Source organism: Herpailurus yagouaroundi, unplaced genomic scaffold, assembly GCF_014898765.1.
Source record: "Herpailurus yagouaroundi ecotype Mexico unplaced genomic scaffold, PumYag 184, whole genome shotgun sequence".
NCBI lineage: Eukaryota > Metazoa > Chordata > Mammalia > Carnivora > Felidae > Herpailurus > Herpailurus yagouaroundi.
Window position 1 is genome coordinate 21,442,840 of NW_024412415.1, and position 21,220 is coordinate 21,464,059.

At 34.8% G+C, this 21,220-nt stretch overlaps 1 protein-coding gene across 5 annotated transcripts in view; it reads right to left on the reverse strand.

The window, feature by feature from the left end:
- Positions 1 to 21,220, reverse strand: part of NEDD4 (NEDD4 E3 ubiquitin protein ligase) — a 141,601-nt gene that overhangs the window by 34,467 nt on the left and 85,914 nt on the right. For all 5 annotated transcript variants that reach the window (XM_040492765.1, XM_040492764.1, XM_040492767.1 and 2 more), the window contains 3 exons: positions 8,981 to 9,031; positions 7,406 to 7,467; positions 4,895 to 4,997 (listed from right to left, as the gene is read on the reverse strand). In XM_040492765.1, coding sequence (XP_040348699.1) covers positions 4,895 to 4,997; positions 7,406 to 7,467; positions 8,981 to 9,031 — 216 coding nt within the window. The remainder of the gene's footprint in view (positions 1 to 4,894; positions 4,998 to 7,405; positions 7,468 to 8,980; positions 9,032 to 21,220) is intronic.

The window sequence follows — 21,220 nt, forward strand, 5'->3', positions numbered from 1 at the left end:
AAGACACTGGAAATTTCCTCTGATATAGTGAGGGGCAAATATACATGAAGCCTAAGCTAGGGTGGTTAGGGTAAGGAATTACTTGAAAGGTAGTAAGAGTTAATGGCATGTTTTTACATAAGAAAACTCCTAACAGAAAAGGCAGTAGTGAAAGGTCCTACTAAATACCAATAACGCTAGGAAGGCAGAAATAAATGAATAAAAAAAACTTAAAAATTCTCCTAAAGAGACATAAAGAAAGAACTGAATGAATGAAAAGACATAATATGATCTTGGTTAGGAAGACTCAGTCTCACTAAGGTATCAATTCTCCCCAAGTTAATATATAAAGTTGCCAAGATTCCACTAAAACTACATTACAGATTTTTAAAAATAATGGGACAAGGCAATTCTCAAGTTCAAATAGAAACACAAACAAGCAAGAATAACCACCACAGTTCTAAAGAAAAAAGAAGGGGGAGCCTGGGTGGCTCAGTTGGCTTAACGCTTCTGACTCTTGGTGATCTCACGGTTTGTGAGAGTGAGCCCCACGTCAGCATAGAGCCTGCTTAGGATTCTCTCTCTCTCTCTGTCCTTACCCCACTCACGTGCATACATGTGCTCTCTCTCAAAATAAATAAATAAACTAACAAAACAAAACAAAACCTTACAAACTCTATACAGCTTTTAAAAAAAGGAGTGAATATTAACCCTACTGAATAAAATATATTACAAACCACAATAATTGGTACACACATGGACAGACAGCTCAATAGAATGGATTAGAAAGCCCAGAAAGAGACTCAAATTTATAGGAATTTAGGATATGATAAAGACATTTCAAACTTGTGAAAAAAGAAAAAAATTATCTGGGTTGCTACCTTCTACCAGGATGTTACAGACTGAGCAATGTTGAAATGTTAGAAAGCAAAAACAACATATATTACAACAAAGCTGGGGGATTTAAAAAATATAATCTAAGAGTGGGGAAGCTTTTAAGTATGAAAAAGAAGGTTGACAGATTTGATTACAAAACCCCCCAATTTGTACATGACAAAAACTACCAAATCAAAATGGAAAGAAAAATGGGAAAGTGAGAAACATATTTGGTATCAGAGTAACAGGCAAAAAAATAATTTCCTTAACATATACTGTCTTTCTTTCGAAGCACTGGGTGGGGATCTAGTCCTGAAGGACTGCTATTTGCTGGCCAGCGGATGGCTTAGAAGGTGGAAGAGAATTCTTTTATGTCGGAAGGCAAAATCTGACAAGAAAGGATCAGGGAGAAGAGCTGGGAAGGAAAGGAATCTTTTCTGGCATCAGGGAGAAAAGGACAGGGGTTTCTCCAGCAAGGCTGATGTCTCTGGCTGGTCTGGTGGGAGGGTTCTAGACTGAAGCAGGACAGAAAGTGAACAAGGGTGGGGTGGTGGGTACGGAGAGAGGAAGACAAAGAATTTGTCTGGAAAAAAAGAGATCTGGATGGGAAGTAAAATTCACTCCTTTTCTTTCTTACTCTTCTCTTATTTTTTCCTTTTTACCTCTTCTATTGTTTTCCTTTTTTCCTCTTCTTTAATTTTGTTTCTTTATTTTTATTGCTCCATTCTCTTCTTTCTCTTTATCCTCTTTTTCTTTCCATCTATGTTTACCTTCCTTTTCTCTCTCCTTTCCATTCCTTTAAATGATCATAATATAGGATTTACATTCCTAAAAATTAGTCTTGTATATATTAAATCAAATTGTAGTTCTCTGGTCTTGATTTTAAAAGTATGTGAGTTGAATTTTTATATTTTGCTCTCTTGAAAAAAGTTTGTTTTTAAAAATATGGTCATTGATTATTTTTCTGTAGATCAATGAAATTTATTAATAAAAGGGTCCTCACTTCTGCTGTAAAGGATTGTAAACATGTTTAGAGCTCAAAAAATGGTACCAGAGGGTTATTTTTTTTTAATGTTTACTTATTTTGAGAGGGAGAGAGGGAGAAAGAGAACGAGCAGGGGAGGGGCAGAGAAAGGGAGAGAGAGGATCCTAAGCATACTCCATGCTGTCAGCGCAGGAGCCCAATACAGGGCTTGATCCCACAGACTACATGATCATGACCTAAGTGGAAACCAAGGGTCAGCTGCTTAACCAACCAAGCCACCCAGGCACCCCAAGATTATTTCTTTAAAATCTTCTTAAAGATGTCTCTTTTAAAGGTCTACTTAGTGAATTTATGCTATCTAAGTAAACGAAAAGGGGAAAAACTAATTTAAATTTTTTTTTTAACGTTTTATTGATTTTTTGAGACAGAGAGAGACAGAGCATGAACGGGGGAGGGTCAGAGAGAGGGAGACACAGAATCTGAAACAGGCTCCAGGCTCTGAGCTGTCAGCACAGAGCCCGAACACGGGGCTCGAACTCACGGACCGTGAGATCATGACCTGAGCCAAAGTCGGCCGCTTAACCGACTGAGCCACCCAGGCGCCCCAGGAAATGCTAATTTAATTGAAGGCCCAGTTTTTAAAAACTTGTTTCAAGTTTGAGAAAGTGCAGTTGTACATTTGAATACTGTTTAGAAAGACTGAGTTTTCATTTTTTTTGTATAGAATGCCTTCCTATTAAACATATATCAGCTAATACTCTTCATGAAATATTTTCTAAGTATCAATGTTATTTACTGATAAGCTAGTATATGATTGCCAACAATTTAATGGAGTCAAAGAAGGTCAGAAAGAAAGCATTTAGAGCTACAACACACATTATATGTTAATCTTGTAAAATACATACAACTAAGTCTAAAGTTGCAAAGGGTACAAAAATCGAATGTTAAACAATAATCTATTACAGCCAGACTTTGACATACTAAGAAATACAAATTGCCTGAGTGAGCCACTCTTTTGAAAATGCCATTGTTTTTCTTTAAATGGTAGAATTTATATATTCACAAGCTAGATGTCAAAGACAAGACTTCTCTGGTCATTAGCTACACAGAAGATAAATAAGCATAGACTCATGTGTTTGAATTCCTAAGGCCTTTCATAAATAAACTCCTACATGCTTACATCTACTGAAATTATAAGGTGCATTCTGAGGGAACTCAAACATTGAGACCTGAGGCCACAAAATGAAGTGAAGGAACTCTACCCACAGACACTAAACTGTGAATAAGGTACCTATGATACGTGTGTGTGGGCAAAACTTGGAGCAGGTTACTAAATAATGAAATGTTGTTAAGTTTTTTTAAGTTACTAAATTAAGAATTTTCTTTCTTTATAGCAGGCATCCTTCATTTCAAACAGTATTCATTATGCAGATACCCTGCGCACCAAGACGTCAGGTAGAGAAACTTCGACCCAATAAATACCTAGAATTTTTAAAAAGTGATTTTTATATAATAAGCTAGAGAAAAACTAAAAAAGAAAAGGTAATCAAACAAACAAATATAGGCTTAAGAGAGGATACCAAGTTTTTTGATTGCCCGACTAAGGGTTAACTATATTCTGTGATTTAAATAATTTTTTTCCTTCTATTATTACAGCTTTCCCCCACAAAGTAAAATCTTATTAGTGCATATAAAAAATTCCCAGAAAGCTCTCTTGCAAAAGCATGGCTTGTTCTCAAGCTTTCTGACCCAAGGTATGTGGGTATCTGAGGTAGAGTCCAGTGCTTGGGAGGTCCTTTACCTTCACAGTTCTTCTGGAGACCTAACCAGACCCTCAGCCAAAGAGGCATGACTATTGAGGAAGGCACATGCAAGAAAACTCTCCAAATTAAGGGTGCTTGGGTGGCTCAGTCGGTTAAGCATCTGACTCTTAATTTCAGCTTGGGTCATGATCTCAGGGTCATGATCTCATGATTGTAAGATTGAGCCCCACATCAGGCTCCATGCTGAATGTGCAGCCTACTTAAGATTCTCCCTCTCTCTCCTTCTCTCTCTCCCCTTCCCCTGCTTGTATTTTTGCTCTCTAAAACAAACAAACAAACAAACAAACAAACAAACAAACAAACAAACTCTCCAAAGCATATTGGTGCCAATATACTATGTGCTTTCAGTAAATGTTGTTGCTTCAGTGGGAAATTCAAGACAGGGTTCTTTTTTTCCCTTTTCAAATCATGAGTTTTTCTGCTGGAAGAAACCCTAGAGGTCATCTGGTACAACAGTTATTGTACAAATGACGACACTGTGGTTCAGAGATATTGAATGACACAGTCACTCGGCTCACTAGTACCAGAGCTCAGGACTAGGATTCCAGTCACTAACTCCCTATCCAATTCTATTCCAAATATATGCTCTCTGCCTCTTCCTCACTCACCCTTGATGCATGTAGCTCCGCCCAAATAGTTGACTTGGACTTCTTCATACCCTGTCATCCACGAAAATTATTGAATTCTATTTGCCTCAAATAAATATGGCCTTTTATTAGATCACTTGAATTCTTCCCCCCTCCATTCCCCTCCTTTCCTCACTGTCCTCCCATCCTCACTGCAACTATGAGAGGAAAAGTAACAAGAATTATATTTCATAAAAGAGTTCCTATTCAGTAGTCTCCTTAAAATTTCTATATATTTAGCTTACAAATAGTAAATTATATTCTTACTTTAATGTAGGAGAATATGACATGGTTTTAGAAAACCCTGAAAAAACAGAAAGAGTTGATAACTTAATTACAATAAATACTTTCATTTGTAAACATCATTATTCCCTATTCACTAACCTTTAAGAATGCCCTCAGTAATGGCCATTCATTATACAGAAATGTCCTCAGAGGAAAGAAATGTTTAATGAATGATTAGGTAAAATAAACAAATACCCAGGTATATAATTTTTATTGCACACATTAACTTCATTGAATAAAGTTATTTTTTCTTCAAGGTATAGTAAAATAAGAAATGAGATATTTTCTTTTCATTGAACCAAGTATTTATAAAATCTCACCTCTAATTCTTCAGTCTGTTCTGTATTATCTTCTTCTGAGCCACTGGTTTTAGGTAAATAAGTCATTTTTAATCTCAGATAACCTTTAACTCTTGATTTGTGACTGTAGAAAAGAAAATAATTATTCGCAAAACTTTAACACTTAAGGAGAAAAGCACTCATTTAACTAAAGTTTAACGAATACCTACTAGCTACTAGAGGAGACCCAAAGACAAACTCTACTACAAAAGACAGCTAGGAAAAGGAGTGGGTGGTGGAGAAAAAGTAATAGACACAAATAAATAATTGTTATGAAATAAATAAGATGCTAAGGAAGTTTGAGTAAAAGATCAGGGAGAACGTGAAGGAGTTGCATCTGAATTGGTGCTAACTGATTGAGGAGGATTTTGATCCGTGGCAGTGAATAGAAAGGCGTAAGAGTGGAGAAAAGACTAAAAAATGAGGAAACAATGGGAAACCTGGGGTACACCGAAGGAAAGGGTAGTTGTTGGGTTTGGCTGGCTTACGGGATACACAGAGGAGGAACGGATGATCCGGATGATGAGGTCCACGTGAAACAAGAGAACTTTAGATTTTGTATACTCTGTGAAGCCAGATAATTTGGCGGACAGGGAAAGGCAGCCTCAGAGATATACTTTGGGGATACTTATCTAGTCATACTGTACAGGATGATAGAAAAGTGGAGAGCAAGGCCTGATAACTGTCTGAAACCTACTGTCTTTCTTTGACAGCTGTTTGAGTCTGTCACACATTAATATATCTATTTTATTTTATAATGTATATGAATAATGTCTTTGCATAATGAGTTGTCCAAGCTAAAGGTTGCTGTCCATTGTATTAATATTTTAAAAGTTTTAAATCTGTCTATTTGTCCCCACCAATTTCAACATCCTATATACTTAAAAAGTTCTTCCTTGTCCTAGTTTTCTGAAAAGATATGTTGGTGATTTTTATAGACATCAGTTATGTAACCAATTACTCTTTGTCTTTCTTAACAAGAAAGTCTTATCTTTTATTCTATCTTTTATTGGAAGGTACTCCCTTCCCCACCCCACTTAATGCCTCCTCCCTTAATCTTTTGTACAGTTCTCATGAGTTTGGAAACTAGCTTTCCTGAGTGGTCAACAGAATCCCTGATGTTTATTTCCAAGGCCACTAATGTGGCTTGTGTCTCCATTTTTTAGGGGGATGTGAACATTGACTTGCTGCTATAATGGATGGATACAGAAAACTTGCTCAAATAATGTTTTATACAAGAGTTTCTCTATAGTGACATTTTCATGTCTTTCAAACTAGACATTAAGCCTGTGGGTTTGGACTTAATGGGGCTCAAAAAGTGTAAGAATGTAGTACATTTCCTATTTGATTTCAAGTTCTTTCTGCACTTGCAGTGATAGTCCATACAGACAGAAGATACAAATTATATATGTATATATATATATATATATATATATATATATATATATACACACACACACACACACATTTTTTTTTTTTTTAAAGAGAAAGACACTAGAAAGCATTTGAAAAGTAAAAAGCAGGCTACTAGGGCAATTAAGAGAAGAAACATTTATTTATTATTGGTATGCAGATGCCACAATCAGTTTAAAAAGAAAAGAGATTTATATTCCAAGACTTCTACAGAAGTGAAATATGTGACTTCTCTTATAGAATATAAATATTAACAGAGAGTACTGTCCCTTTTATTTTGCTTTAATAATTTATATTACAAAGAGTAAATTTTTTTAATGAAAAATTTTACTCAGTTCCCATAGTATATTTTTCTAATCTATTTTCTAGTTTAAAAAACAAGACAAATACTGTTGTTTTTGCAGATGTACTTCTTTATTTTGACTTTGACCTTTTTGACAGTAAATCAATACATCCTCACTAGATTTTACTTAACTAGGTGGCACAGAATATTAAAAGGAGTTTTATTTTTGTAAAGGAGTTTTATTTACAGCTTAAACAAAAATTTTAACAAAACTCAAGTAACTCAGTTTACAAAAATGGAATTCAGGTTTTAAATTCTAGTCCTTGCTCAAATTATTTTCTCTAAATATCTGAGTTTTCTTAAATACCTGTTTTTATTAAAAGTATGCAAAACGTGGTTAGGTTTTTCTGAAATTGTTTTTGTGCATATCAAGTTAGATATTGCTTTTGGCTTAATTAATGCTTGTGCTTTTGAAAAGGATAGTATGACAAAATTATATATATTTTAAGATATAAAATAAATAATAAAACAGTAATGACAAATTTCCACTTTCTAGTCTGATAAATATTAGGGGGACAAGTCTTTCCTAAAGGGATATGATCACTTCTCTGTATTTTCAGAATTTTTTGTACTGTGCATATATTACTTTTTAATCAGCAATAAAAAGTAAAGCTTTTAAAAATAATATTTAGAAGTAGCTTATTTACAAAGGTTTAAGCTTTGAATCTGCAAAGAGGCTACTACAAGGTATAATAATATTTTAAAAAACATTATGTTATTATTTTATATTTACTGACCTTCTTGGGTGAAGAACAAAATCCTTAAACGTATATGGTCTCTCCATTCTTGGATTTTCTGTCTAGAATAAAACAGTAAGTTTTCAAGATACATCTATAACACCAAAAACATGTACTTTTAAGGAAATATTCATGAACTATGACCTAAGCCTTGGCTGAAGTTAGAAGTGAGAAAAATATAGGTTTAGCTCATTCAATGGTTATATCTGGCAGCTTGCTAGTGCTTTCACTTTCCTGAACCCTAGGAATTGCAGTGGGATCACGCCTTAATACCAAATAAGCTGAGCAGGTGCACATAGAGGGAAGAAGTGGTTACAACGTAGAGGCCATCCTAGGAGAACAAAAAAGAAAACAGCCTGGAGAGCAAGACTGGATTAAATATATTATTAAAAGCTTGTGATCTCTAAAGACTATAGAGAACCAATAAATATCTCAAAAGACTGATACAGTAAGAAGCCTTACTTGTCTTTATCAAGTTCAACAGCCCTTTGCTTTTGTTCATTTCTTTGTTACATTTTGCATTAACTACCCATTCAGTCTTGTAACTCTTAAATTCTCATGACATTATTTTCCTTTATCCCCCACCTGTTTCTCCTTGTCTGTCTTCTCTTATAGGCCCACCCTGACTAAGGGTCAATGTTTGGCTTTCAATGCTCTCACCTCTCTTACTTGGACAGCCCATCGTTCTCAGAGATTCTGCTGTCACCTGAATGTGAGAACTCTCACTCCTTCTAGCCTCTTTCTCTACACAATTGACTTTTGTATTTCTGTCAGCTGCCCACTTTAGGCCTTCTACTTCCCCTGTTTTCTGTTGAAATTCATTATGGCCAAAAATAAATCTATCATTTTTCAAAACAAAATGGCTTTTCCTCCTACCTATTCTACTTGAGACACCACCTTGATGTCCCAAATTCAACCTGTGCTATCTTTACTTTCTGTTTATTTTTTTTCTCAACCTTCAATGTCAGAAAACTGGCTTAATAATTTTTTATTATGAAATGTGTTCTGAATCTGTTTTCCTCTGTTGTTATATGCTTGGTCCACATTCAGTTTCATGCCCAGACTGTCATAAATGATCTTAGTTTCTTTCTGCGAGACTAAGCTCTCTCCATTCAGCCGAATGTTTCCAAACTTATTTCCCTGAGACATGCTTTCCTGATGTCAACCAACCTCAGCAGCTGTCTATTTCTTATTGGGGTTCATGTAAGGGAGTCTTGAAAATAAAATTAAAATGGAAAACTTAGGGGCTCCTCGGTGGTTCAGTCTGTTAAATGTATGACTCGTGACTTTGGCTCAGATCATCATCACCTCTCTCTGCCTGTCATGGGGTTCTCCTCTCTCTCTCTCTCTCCCTCTCTCTGCCCCTTCCTCACCTCCCAAAATAAATAAACATTAAAAAAATCCTTAAAAGGGAAAATTGAGATGAGTTTTCAGAAAATAATATGGTCAAGAAATTATAGAAGTATACATTTTAAAAATCAAATATTTACATTTATTATATTGTAATATCGTGTATCTGTAAGTATTTATTAGAAAAAAAGAATAAATATAAAAATTAAAATCATCTATACCAACCGGTAATGGATAAAGAGGAACATCCACTTGACCTAGGAAATCATCTCTTGTCTACAAGAAAAAGAATAAAAAATAAGATTAGTAATATGCTCAACATTTTTAGAAATTTTGATGAGCTATTGCCATCATTCATGAAAAAATGTAGAAGTCTTTTTTTGTTGTTTAATCCTATGCCATATAATGTAAAATAAAAGGTAATATGATACAACTTATGGTATATTATAGAATAGAGTATACTAGACTGATCATTTTACAGATAATTATATACTCTGAAAAATTACGATAATAGCTATTTGAAAGCACTATAGAGTTACTACAAGCAAGCAGAAATTGAAGGGGAGTCAATCTTTGAAAGAAGGAACTGTATTGGGTAGGATTCATATTTACATCACTTTTCCCCTCATTGTACTTCACAGTTCATATGGTGGTATGGTTAGAACTCAAACAGACATCTGACATCTTACTCATTTGAGGAAGCTGAAAACCTAGTTTGAGGCTAACAGCATAGCTAGAAAGTAAGAGGGACAATCTCTGAAAGAAAGATGCCACAGAAGTCCCTCTAAATCTATACATGAACTCTACCCAAATTCTTAGCTGATCCCTGAACTGCACGTATGAAAGGCAGTGGCTGGAAGGCTCAGCTAAGTTAACAACTTGCTAGAACAAAAATCAACACTCTCAGGGAAAGATAATAAAATTTACTATCTCAATTATGTACCAAATACATTGACCAGTACACAAGTTACTAAACATGCAAAGAAACAGAAAAATGTGATCCAGTATCAAGAGAAAAAGTCAATAAAAACTGACCCCAAGACCAACCAGATCTTGGAATCAGCAGACAGAGAAATTAAAGCAGCTATTATAAAGATGTTCAAGGACTGAAAAGGAAAATAAGATCATAATGAGTAGCTGGAGGGGAAAATCTCAGTAGTGAAATGGGAACTATAAAACTGAATCAAATGTATATTTTAAAACATATATAGAACTGAAAAATATAATATCCAAATTAAAGATTACGGGATGGACTTAACATGTGATTGAAGATGACTGGAGAAAAGCTCTATGAATTTTAAGATATGCCAGTAGAATTTATGTAAGATGAAAAATAAGGAGGACTTATGGAAAAACTTCAAGTAGTCTCATATATGTGCAACTGGAGTGCCAGAAAAAGAGGAGAGGGAAGGAGGGAGGGAGGGGGAGAGAGAGAGAGAGACAGAGAGGATAGGACAACTGGAGGAAAAGTAGCCAGCTTCCCCAAACATTAAGATGTTAATCTTAGATAACTATAGCACAATGATAGAACTAGGAATACTATTTTTTTTAGAGGAAATAGTAACACTTTTATGCATTTAATCTTCTATTCTTAGGTTTTTTAATTGTAAATAAAAACCTATATGCTTAACAATATCTGTCACCTGTAATATTTATTGAAGTATTTAAACTAACGTGTGAAAAACCCTGACCCTCCAATCCCAGTTCCAGAGTGAACCAGGGTTAACTGTTCAGTAAACTTCTTTCAGATATTTACCTACACGCATCCATTCATACACCTTTTTTTATTAAGGTACAATAAACATACAACATTATATTAGTTTCAGGTATACAATATAATGAATCAATGTGTGTATATATTGAAAAACAATCACTACAGTAAATCTAACATTTATCACCATACATAGTTTTTTTTTCTTGTGATGGGAACCTGTAAGATTTGCTGTCTTAGAAGATTTATAATATGCAATACAGTATTATTTATAGTTACCATGCTATACATTATACTCCCATGACTAATTTGTTTTATAAATGAAAGTTTATACTTTTTGACTCCCTTTACCTACTTCACCCACCCCAACTCCCTTCCTAAGGAAACTGGAAACTACCAACTTGTTCTCTGTAAATTAATTAATTTATTAATTTATTTATTTATTTTAAGATTCCACAAATATGTGAGAGTATATGGTATTTGTCTTTCTCTGTATGACTTATTTCACTTAGCTTAACACCCTCAAGGTCCATCTATGTTGTTGCAAATGGCAAAATTTCATTCTTTTTTTATGCTGAATAATATTCCATTGTGTATGTGTGTATATATATATATACACACACACATGTATGTATATATACATACACATGTATGTGTATATACATATATATACATGTGTATGTATATATGTGTATATATATATATACACACACACACACATCTCACATCTTCTTTATCCATTCATCCACCGATGGACCCTTATGTTGTTTCTGTGGCTTGGCTATTGTAAATACTGCTATAATGAAATGGAGGTGCAGATATCTTTTTGAGTCAGTGCTTTCATTTTCTTTGGAAGAATACCCAGCAGTGAAATTCCTAGATCATATGGCAATTTTATTCTTAATTTTTGAGGACCCTCCACACTGTTTTCCATATTGGCTGTCCCAATTTACATCATCAACAATGCACAAGGGTTTCTTTTCCTACACATCTTCATCAACACTTGTTATTTCCTGTCTTTGTGATAATAACCATTCCGACAGGTGTGTGGTGATATCTGATTGTGGTTTTGATTTGCATTTCCCTCATTATTAGTGATGTTGGGCATCTTTTCATGTGTCTGTCAGCCATTTGTATGTCTTTTTTTGAAAAATGTCTATTCAGATCTTCTGTTCATTTTTAAAATCAGATTTGTTTTTGTTTTTGTTTGTTTTGCTATTGAATTATAAGAAAACCAGGAAGACTATTAGCTAATCTACAGATCTTACTCAAACTTCACCAACTGTCCCACTACTTTTGGTCCAGGATCTAATTCTGGATCACATACTGCATTTAGTTGTCATGTCTCCTTAATGTCTTTTAATCAGTAAAGTACCTCAGTCTCTTTGTCTTTCATAATCTTGACTCTTATGAAGAGGAATGGCTAGTTACAGAATGTTCATCAGTTTGGGTTTGTGTAATGTTTCTTCATGGTTGAATTTAGATTATGCATTTGGGGAGCAAGAATACCATAAAAGTGATATTGGCATTTTTCTCAGTGCATCCTGTAAGTAATCAATAAACACTGGAATCTTATACATTATGGACAGTTAAGGACCACTAAATATTGGAGTAAAATCTGTAACTTGAAAAACAGAGACCTCCCCCATCCCCCCAAAAAACAGAAATAAAGGAGTCAGATGAATCAGTATCAAGTCATACTGCAAGAGAAATACTTCAGAAAAACTATAATTAATATTTCAGACATAAGAGATGAAATATCTGACAAACAATAGGAGGTTATAAAAGAAGCACTGAAAGAACAAAAAAAAGAGCTGTTGGAAATTAAAAATATAACTGAAATAAAAAATTTCATATAGAGTTGGAAAATGGAGTTAAAGAAATTTCTCATAAAGTAGAATTAAAAGACTACAGGATTCCCAAAATAAGGAAATTACAGGATGAACTTAAGTCCACATCTAATTAACAAACATTCCAGAGAGAAAAAAGAGAAGGGAAGAAATTATCAAGGAAGCATTTTAAGAAACTTCCCTTGAACTCAAGGAAATGAATTTTGGAGTGAAAGTCTCCACTAAGTATTAGGCAAAATGCATGAAGAAAAGATGCACAGCAAGGTACATCAATGTGACATTTCAGAGCACCAGAGATAAAGCAATTCTAAACGTCTAGAGAGACACAAAACAGATCATACACAAAACTGAAAGACAAGAGAAAAATGCCTTCAAAATTGTGGGAGAAAAATATTTCCTACATAGAATTCTATACCCAGCCAAAAGATCCTTAAAAATGAAGGCAGAATAAAGACGTTTTCAGACACTTGGTATTCTTACTGAGGTAATAGAGGATACACTCCACCAAAATAAGGGAGTATATCATGGTAAGTGAAGATGCAGGAGATTCAAGATGAGAAACAAGAAAAGAGGATCCCCCAAGTCACGAGGAAGGGAACTTTTGAATAACAGTAGTGTAAGATCTACAGAAAAACCAGTACATACTGGTGCAGGAAAGATGGATGGCTATAAAAACAATGCTTCCAGAGGCGCCTGTTGGTTAGGCGCCTGACTTCAGCTCAGGTCATGATCTTGTGGTTCACAAGTTTGAGCCCCACATTGGGAGCTGTCAGCGTGGAGTCTGCTTTGGATCCTCTGCCTCCATCCCTCTCTGTCCCTCCCCTGCTTGATCTCTCTCTCTCTCTCTCTCAAAAATAAATAAACATTTTTTAAAAAGGATGCTTCCATGGGGCGCCTGGGTGGCTCAGTCAGTTAAGCATCTGACTTCAGTTCAGGTCATGATCTCATTTGTGAGTTTGTGCCCCACATTGGGCTCTGTGTGTACAGCTGGTAGCCTGGAGCCTGCTTCAGCTTCTGTGTCTCCCTCTTGCTCTCTGCCCCTCCCCGCCTCTCAAAAATAAATTAACATCAAAAAACCTTTTAAAATAAAATAAAATAAAATAAAATAAAATAAAATAAAAGGATGCTTCCAGAAGAACAGGAATAACATATCTACCTTATAGGGTTTTGTTAGAATTAAATAAGATAATATACCTTCAGTGTTTTGCATAATAGCCAGCATGCAATACCATCCAATGAATGTTAGCTGTTGTATTTGAAATGCTGGATTCGTTAATGAAGCCCCTGCTCCTTGTCCAGTAAAACAGTCTGTAGACATTTCAGACAGGTATGCAGAATAAAAAAAGCATGGCTGGAGATGGAAGTCTAGCAAATTAGCTTAGTTTAGGGCTCATATTCCTATTAAAAATTTTTTTTAATGTTTTATTTACTTTTGAGAGACAGAGAGAAACACAGCATGTGCAGGGGAGGGGCAGAGAGAGAGAGGAACACAGAGCTGTCAGCACAGAGACCAACACGGGGCTTGAACTCACAAACCGTGAGATCATGATCTGAGCCGAAGTTGGACACTTAATCGACCGAGCCACCGAGGTGCCCCTCATATCCCTATTTTAGAACCTGCGTTGATAACTTTTGAAATGAACAAATTACCTTTTAGTTATACCTTCAAGGCCAACTAGGGTTTGTTCCTGTTTTTATTGCAATTAGATGTTATACTCTGTAAATCTGATGTTTAAGAAGTTATAAATAGTAAGAAAGTAAAATACAACAAAATGTAGTAAAATCCTAACCAGGATGACTGATGAATAAACCATTTTGATTAACTGAATTATCTAATTAACTTAGTTTAGGCTTCACCAGATAAGGAAATAAAGCATTTTTTGGGTTTTTTGTTTTTGTTTTTGTTTTGTTTTGTTTTTTTGGTTCTGTCTTATTGAATAGCCTTGCCCTTATTAAACTGAATAGAGTAAACATCTACCTGTTTGATAATTCATGATCTTGCAGTGCTTCATAAACATGGCTGTGGTCAATTACCACTAGAGTTAACACAGTTCTTAAACGGGATTTCTCAACATGGGCACTATTGACAATATGAGCCAGATAATTTTTTGTTGTGGGGGCTTGTCCTGAGCATTGAAGGATATTTAGCAACATTCTTGGATTCTACCCACTAGATGTCAGTAGCACCTCTCCACTGGTTGTGACAATCAAAAATGTCTCCTAATATTGCCAAATGTCCCCTGGATGGCAAAATTCTCCCTGGTTGAGAACCACTACTAAAGAGGGTGTAAAACAGAATGTTTCCAACAGTGAGTAAAAGACCCTCCATTTTCAAACAACACCCTCACTGAGATACAATTCACCCACTTAAAGTATATAATCAGTTTTAGAATATTTTTATCACTCCAAAAAGAAAATCCATACCTATGAGCAGTCTCTTTTCTTAGCCTTGGCAACCATCAATCTACTTTCTGTCTCCATGGATTTGCCTATTCATTTCATATAAAGGGAGTCATATAATATGTGGTCCTTTACGACTGGCTTCTTTCACTTACAATAATGTTTTCAAGGTTCATTCACATTATAGCAAGTATCCATACTTTATTCCTTTTTAATTTCTGAATATTATATTGTATGGATATATTGTATTATTTATCTATCAGTTGATTGACATCTGAATTGTTCCCATTTTTTGGCTATTATTAATAAAGCTGCTATGAACATTCAAGTACAAGTTTTTGTGCTGACATATGTTTTCACTGTTCTTGGGTGTACACTTAGGAGTAAAATTGCTGGGTCATACGGTAACTCTGTTCACCCTTTTGAGGAACTGCCATACTTTTCAAAGTAACTGCACCATTTTATAATACCACCACCACTGTATGAGGGCTCCAATTTCTCCATATCCTTAATAACACTTATAATTTACCTATCTTTTTGATATAGCCCTCCTAGCCGGTGTTAAGTAGTATTTAACTGTAGTTCTGTTTGCATTTCCCTGATGGCCAAGGATGTTGAACATGTTTTCATGTACTTATGGTGCTCTTTATTTCTCAAAATCTCTTAACTTAGAAATCTTCCCTATAGATTCAATTTCCATTGCAGAGGCAGTGCCTGGTTACGGTGGAACAGAAAGAAAACATCTCATTCCATGAAGTGCTCCATGCTTCTTGTCCATTGACTGTACTTTGTGAACAAAAGCACAGAACAAAAATCCCACATAATGAAAATTTCTCTGTCTCAAGTAATTCTGGTATGTAAAAACACACTTCAAAAATTTCTTGCAACACATCTTCCTTATTTAAAACAAGTGATCTGAAATGAGTTTCTTAACTTCTACTTAACATGAAATGGTCCCAAAGAACTGTATTTCTAATATTAGAAGAGTGAACAAATTTTCCAAACTAAAAATCAATATTCATGGTCTGAGGAGATGGAGAATATGAAAGTGGGAATTATCCTGGAAAGTCAGGGACATATGGTTGCTATAAATATAGGACAATTAGAGGTTCTTTTTCCATTTACAAAGAAAAAGTAATAGTTTTACATTCATTCCTATGAAGGCGAGTCAGTCTGTGATGTTCATTAATGTTTCTCTAGCCAACCAATTGTTCCAAATTCTGAATATCAAGCATTTCTTTGTGAGAGTTATTTCCTATACTTGAACTGCATGCAGCTTACTCCATAGAGCAAATTTGCATTTGGTAAAATATAAATAATTTAAAAATGCCTGAAATCTGAGTAAGAATTTAGAACAGCAGGTGATTTTAAACAGGACCATCTGTAGTGGGCACAGTTCTGTCAGTAAATACTACCTTTTCTAATATTTTAAAGATATGAATTTCAGTTTCTGAAAACAATTTTTAGAATATGAAAAGAGAAAAATCAAATTGCTGTTTTTGCAAAATTTCAATAATAACTCTAGATGGCTCTAAGTTTAGGAGGACAAACCGCTATTAACTTTAATAAGGCTGTAGAGTGGTTGAATTTCTGCTTTAAGAGAATCCAATGTTATCAAAAAAATCAGAAATTTAAAAAGAAGTTAAAGTGTCATAGCTTTGAAGAATACTTGCCTTTAAAAAGTTTCCATTAAATTGGAGTTACAAACCATTTCCCAGGGCAATTCTACTGTATAAAGCAAAATAATAAAGAAAGAATCATCTCCTCACAATCAAAGCCAAACACAGCCAAAGGTTTTTGCTATAATATCCAACTTTTAATTTCAATCATGTTGTTTAATCAGTGAAAATGAATTTTAGCATAAGAGACTCTTAAAAACCGAGAACAAACTGAGGGTTGATGGGGGGTGGGAGGGAGGGGAGGGTGGGTGATGGGTATTGAGGAGGGCACCTTTTGGGATGAGCACTGGGTGTTGTATGGAAACCAATTTGACAATAAATTTCATATATTGAAAAAAGACATCAGGTTTGAAAAAAAAGAAAATGAATTTTAAACATGAATAAAAATAATTTTATATATGAAGGACTTTATAAGTTAAATATAGCATAGTTTTAGTTTTCAGACTTAGCTATCAGCACTTTTTTTTATCAAGATGATTTTTTAAAGTAATTTTAGCAATGCCTATCAAAATGTCACCAGCATTCTTCATGAAGCTACAATAAACAATCCTAAAATTTGTACAGAACCAGAAAAGACCCCAAATGGCCAAAGCAATCTTGGAAAAGAAAACCAATGCTGGAGGCTTCACAATTCCGGACTTAAAGCTGTATTACAAAGCTGTAGTCATCAAGACACTATAGTACTGGCACAAAAACAGACACTTAGATCAATGGGACAGAATAGAGAACCCAGAAATGGACCCACAAACATATAGCCAACTAATCTTTGACAAAGCAGGAAGGAATATCCAATGGAATAAAGACAGTCTCCTCAGCAAATGGTGCTGGGAAAACTGGACAGCAACATGCAGAAAAATGAACCTGGACCACTTTCTTACACCATACACAAAAATAAACTCAAAATGGATGAAAGACCTAAACTTAAAACAGGAAGCCATCAAAATCCTAGAGAAAGCAGGCAAAAACTCTTTGACCTCAGCTACAGCACTTCTTGCTCAACAGGTCTCTGGAGGCAAGGGAAACAATAGTAAAAATGAACTATTGGGACCTCATCAAAATAAAAAGCTTCTGCACAGCAAAGGAAACAATAAGCAAAACTAAAAGTCAACGACAGAATGTTAGAAGATATTTGCAAATGACATATCAGATAAAGGGTTAGTATCCAAAATCTATAAAGAACTTATCAAACTCAACACCCAAAATGCAAATAATCCAGTGAACAAATGGGAAAAAGACATGAATAGACACTTCCTCCAAAGAAGACATCCAGATGACCAACCAACACATGAAAAAATGCTCAACATCACTCATCATCAGGGAAATACAAATCAAAACCACAATGAGCTACCACCTCACACCTGTCAGAATAGTTAACATTAACAATTCAGGCAAACAGATGTTGGCGAGGATGGGAGAAAGGATCTCTTTTGCATTGCTGGTGGGAATGCAAACTGGTGCAGCCACTCTGGAAAACAGTATGGAGGTTTCTCAAAAAATTAAAAATAGAACTACCTACAACCCAGCAACTGCACTACTAGGTATTTATCCAAGGGATACAGGTGTGCTGTTTCGAAGGGGCACATGCACCTCAATGTTTATAGCAGTGCTATTGACAATAGCCAAAGTATGGAAAGAGCCCAAGTGTCCATCAACGGAGGAATGGATAAAGAAGATGTGGTATGTATATGCAATGGAGTATTACTGGGAAATCAAAAAGAATAAAAGCTTGCCATTTGCAACTACGTGGATGGAACTAGAGGGTATTAGGCTAAGTGAAATTAGTCAGACAAAGACAAATATCATATGACTTCACTCATATGAGGAATTTAAGATACAAAACAGATGAACATAAGGGAAGGGAAGCAAAAATAATATAAAAACAGGTAGGGGGACAAAACATATGAGACTCTTAAATATAGAGAACAGAGGGTTAGTATGGAACCCTGTAAGTATAATTTTCATTTTGTGTAATTAATAAAGACTACAGTAGATTATTCTGAACTAATCTGAAGTGGACACAGCCCTCAGTGACTGATTGGATGTTACAGAAGGGAACTGTGTCCTGAGTAAGCCAAAACCACATATACATTTTCTAAGACAAGATCAAAGATTCAAGATCAAAAGTGTGCATTTGAGTCAATATCTTATTTGGTGCCCATAACTACTTTCTTCACACAGCTATAGTCAAACTGTTGCTATGCAAATGTCATTCCTCTGTATAGATCACTGCAACCCTAAAAAAATGAATTGGGGTGCAAAAGAGAAATAAAAATTCATAACTACAAAAATGTTCAAAGTGTTGTTAACCATATTATTTAACTTAAGTGAAATGATCAAGAGATATTCCAGGGATCATAAAAGATGAAAGTAAAAAGAGGTGAAGCTGAGACAATAAAAGTGAAATTACCTAAAACCTCTTTCTCTGAAGTAGAATTTAAACTTTCTATTATTTATGTTAAGATGATAAACATTTTCTTGACTTGAACACATGAAAAGTTGACATCTTGACAGACAGCGTATTAGCACATGTGAACATCTGAGAAAAAAAAAGTAAAATTTTTATGAATGGGCTCATTTATAGCATATAAAAAATAAGGGACCATATATCTTCTGCTTCCAAAATTTTATAAAAACTCTCGTTTTTAATGAACATCCTTTCTCTAAAAATCCATACTACGTGGACTCAGACATCCTAGATGTTATAGATTTTTTAAAAATCATAAAAATGACTCTGGCTTAACTATTTTCTAACATATGCAAATCTTATTAACTAAAAATGCATTTACATAGCTTCTACTTTTCCTACTTTCATACGGACTCACTCTGTACTATGACCTGCTTATTTTAAACGTTTTTCTGGAAGTTCAAGATTTATTGATTCAATCTTTTCAGTATGTTGAGGGGGAAATGGTGTTAGCTAAACAAACAGTATAATCTGATCTATGCTATAAAACCATAGTGCTATGGAAACTGGATGTCTTTGCTTAAAGCAAACATTCAGCGTCCCACGCTTGTGATCTACTCGGCCAGCCAGCCAAGCCTGTCTGGTAGATTTAACCGTGAGACACAAACTGTACTTGTTCTTTGACAATAGCTTCATACTGCTTGAAAATTTGAGTACGTGTGTTCTACAGCCTTTAGCAACTCTCCCATTTTTAAAGGGATTTTTACCTAATAGACGGCAGTAGGGAGTCAGGAGAAGCCACTGTCTAAATCAGTTTCGGTTTGAACTATCTGCCTCTGAATTAATTCCAGTTTCTTTGGAGGTCTCAACTTGATAATCATCACAGATTGTGAAAACTGATGATTTACCTCGACACGCTCCTCTGCTTTTACATGCTTTAAAATTTAGCTTATTATTTACTGTGAGAGTTTTCAAATGAAAACCATTTTTTGAAAATATGCTACAGAAAACAAGGGCTCTAAAGCAGACAAGGAGGAACAGGAATCAGACTGTTTTATTAAACATGAATAGAATTTTATAATAATTTTCAAAATTAAGCCTCAATGTAGCCAACATACTTTTATAAGCAATTTATATTGTATGCCCCTAAACCAAAGGACTATAGAAGATGAGAAGAAAGTTTTGCATTTATTACAACTCCCTCCCCTGACGACTTCACAAAGGTGAAGCGCTCATCAAATTTCTCCATTGTTTCAAATTTGTATTTCCAACCAAAGGAAAATTACAAGAGGACTAAATGTATAAAGTTATAATTTAACCAAGAAATACCTACCACTAGGTAACTGATAAAAGGGACAAGGCTCTTCTTTCCAGAGAGAAAAATATTCATTTCTTGATTAAAAATAAACAGACACAGAGATTCACTCTTCTGAGCTCCAATATAATATGTTACTAGTGTTTTTTTTTTTTTTTTTCTTTCTTTCTAGGAATGTCTGCCAAGCTATTAGGGAAAGAAAAAAATAAACTTTTGAAGAGATCAAAGCTATCTCTGGGGAATTCTATCTGTAGTCTAAATGAAAAATCAGTAGATAGCTTCCACTGTTGAGAAAGATCTAGTGACTTTAATCCAAAGAAACCAAAGAGCTGTGTAAAATCTCAGATATTTAATTTAAAAACAAGTAAGTGTGAGAAGATGAACTAAAATCATCACTTTAAAATGGATAAAGGGAAGCTGTGGCAGCTGGGGAAATCGTCCAGAGGCTTCTGCTTCCACCCTTAATATAGAGTTTCAAAGATTCAAGTTGAGTTAGTCCACTCAAGTGGTTGTGAAACTTCTGGGGTAGGGACTGAGAATTTGCAGTTCTTACAAGCCCTCAAGTGATAACTCTTGCTGCTGATCCAGTAGTCCCACATCTCTATTCAATTCAATTTCTAAAGAAAACCAGGAAGAGTAAACAATGATAACAGCTAAAGAAGCATGAGCAGGGCATCTAAATGTATCTATTTATTCTCCTATTTGCAAATGGTTTGCTAGTTTCAAGATAACACAATGTAAATTAAGACACTTCAAGATAACAACAGAATCCCTCTAAAAGAAACAAAGGGAGGGGTGCCTAAGTGACTCAGTCAGTTAAGTGTCTGACTTCAGCTCAGGTCAAGATCTCATGGTTCGTGGGTTCAAGCCCAGAGTTGGGCCCCAGAAACTGCTTTGGATTCTGTGTCTCCCTCTCTCTCTCTGCTTCTCCCCACTCACATTCTGTCACTCTCTCTCAAAAATAAATAAGCATTAAAAACATTTTTTTTTAAGTTTTAAAAGAAGAAAAAGGAGTCAGGTACTTGCATTTCTTTTTAGCTTAAATTGCAAAAAATAAAAACATATTTTTTAATTATAACAATCCTCTTTTCAAAACTTTTGAATAA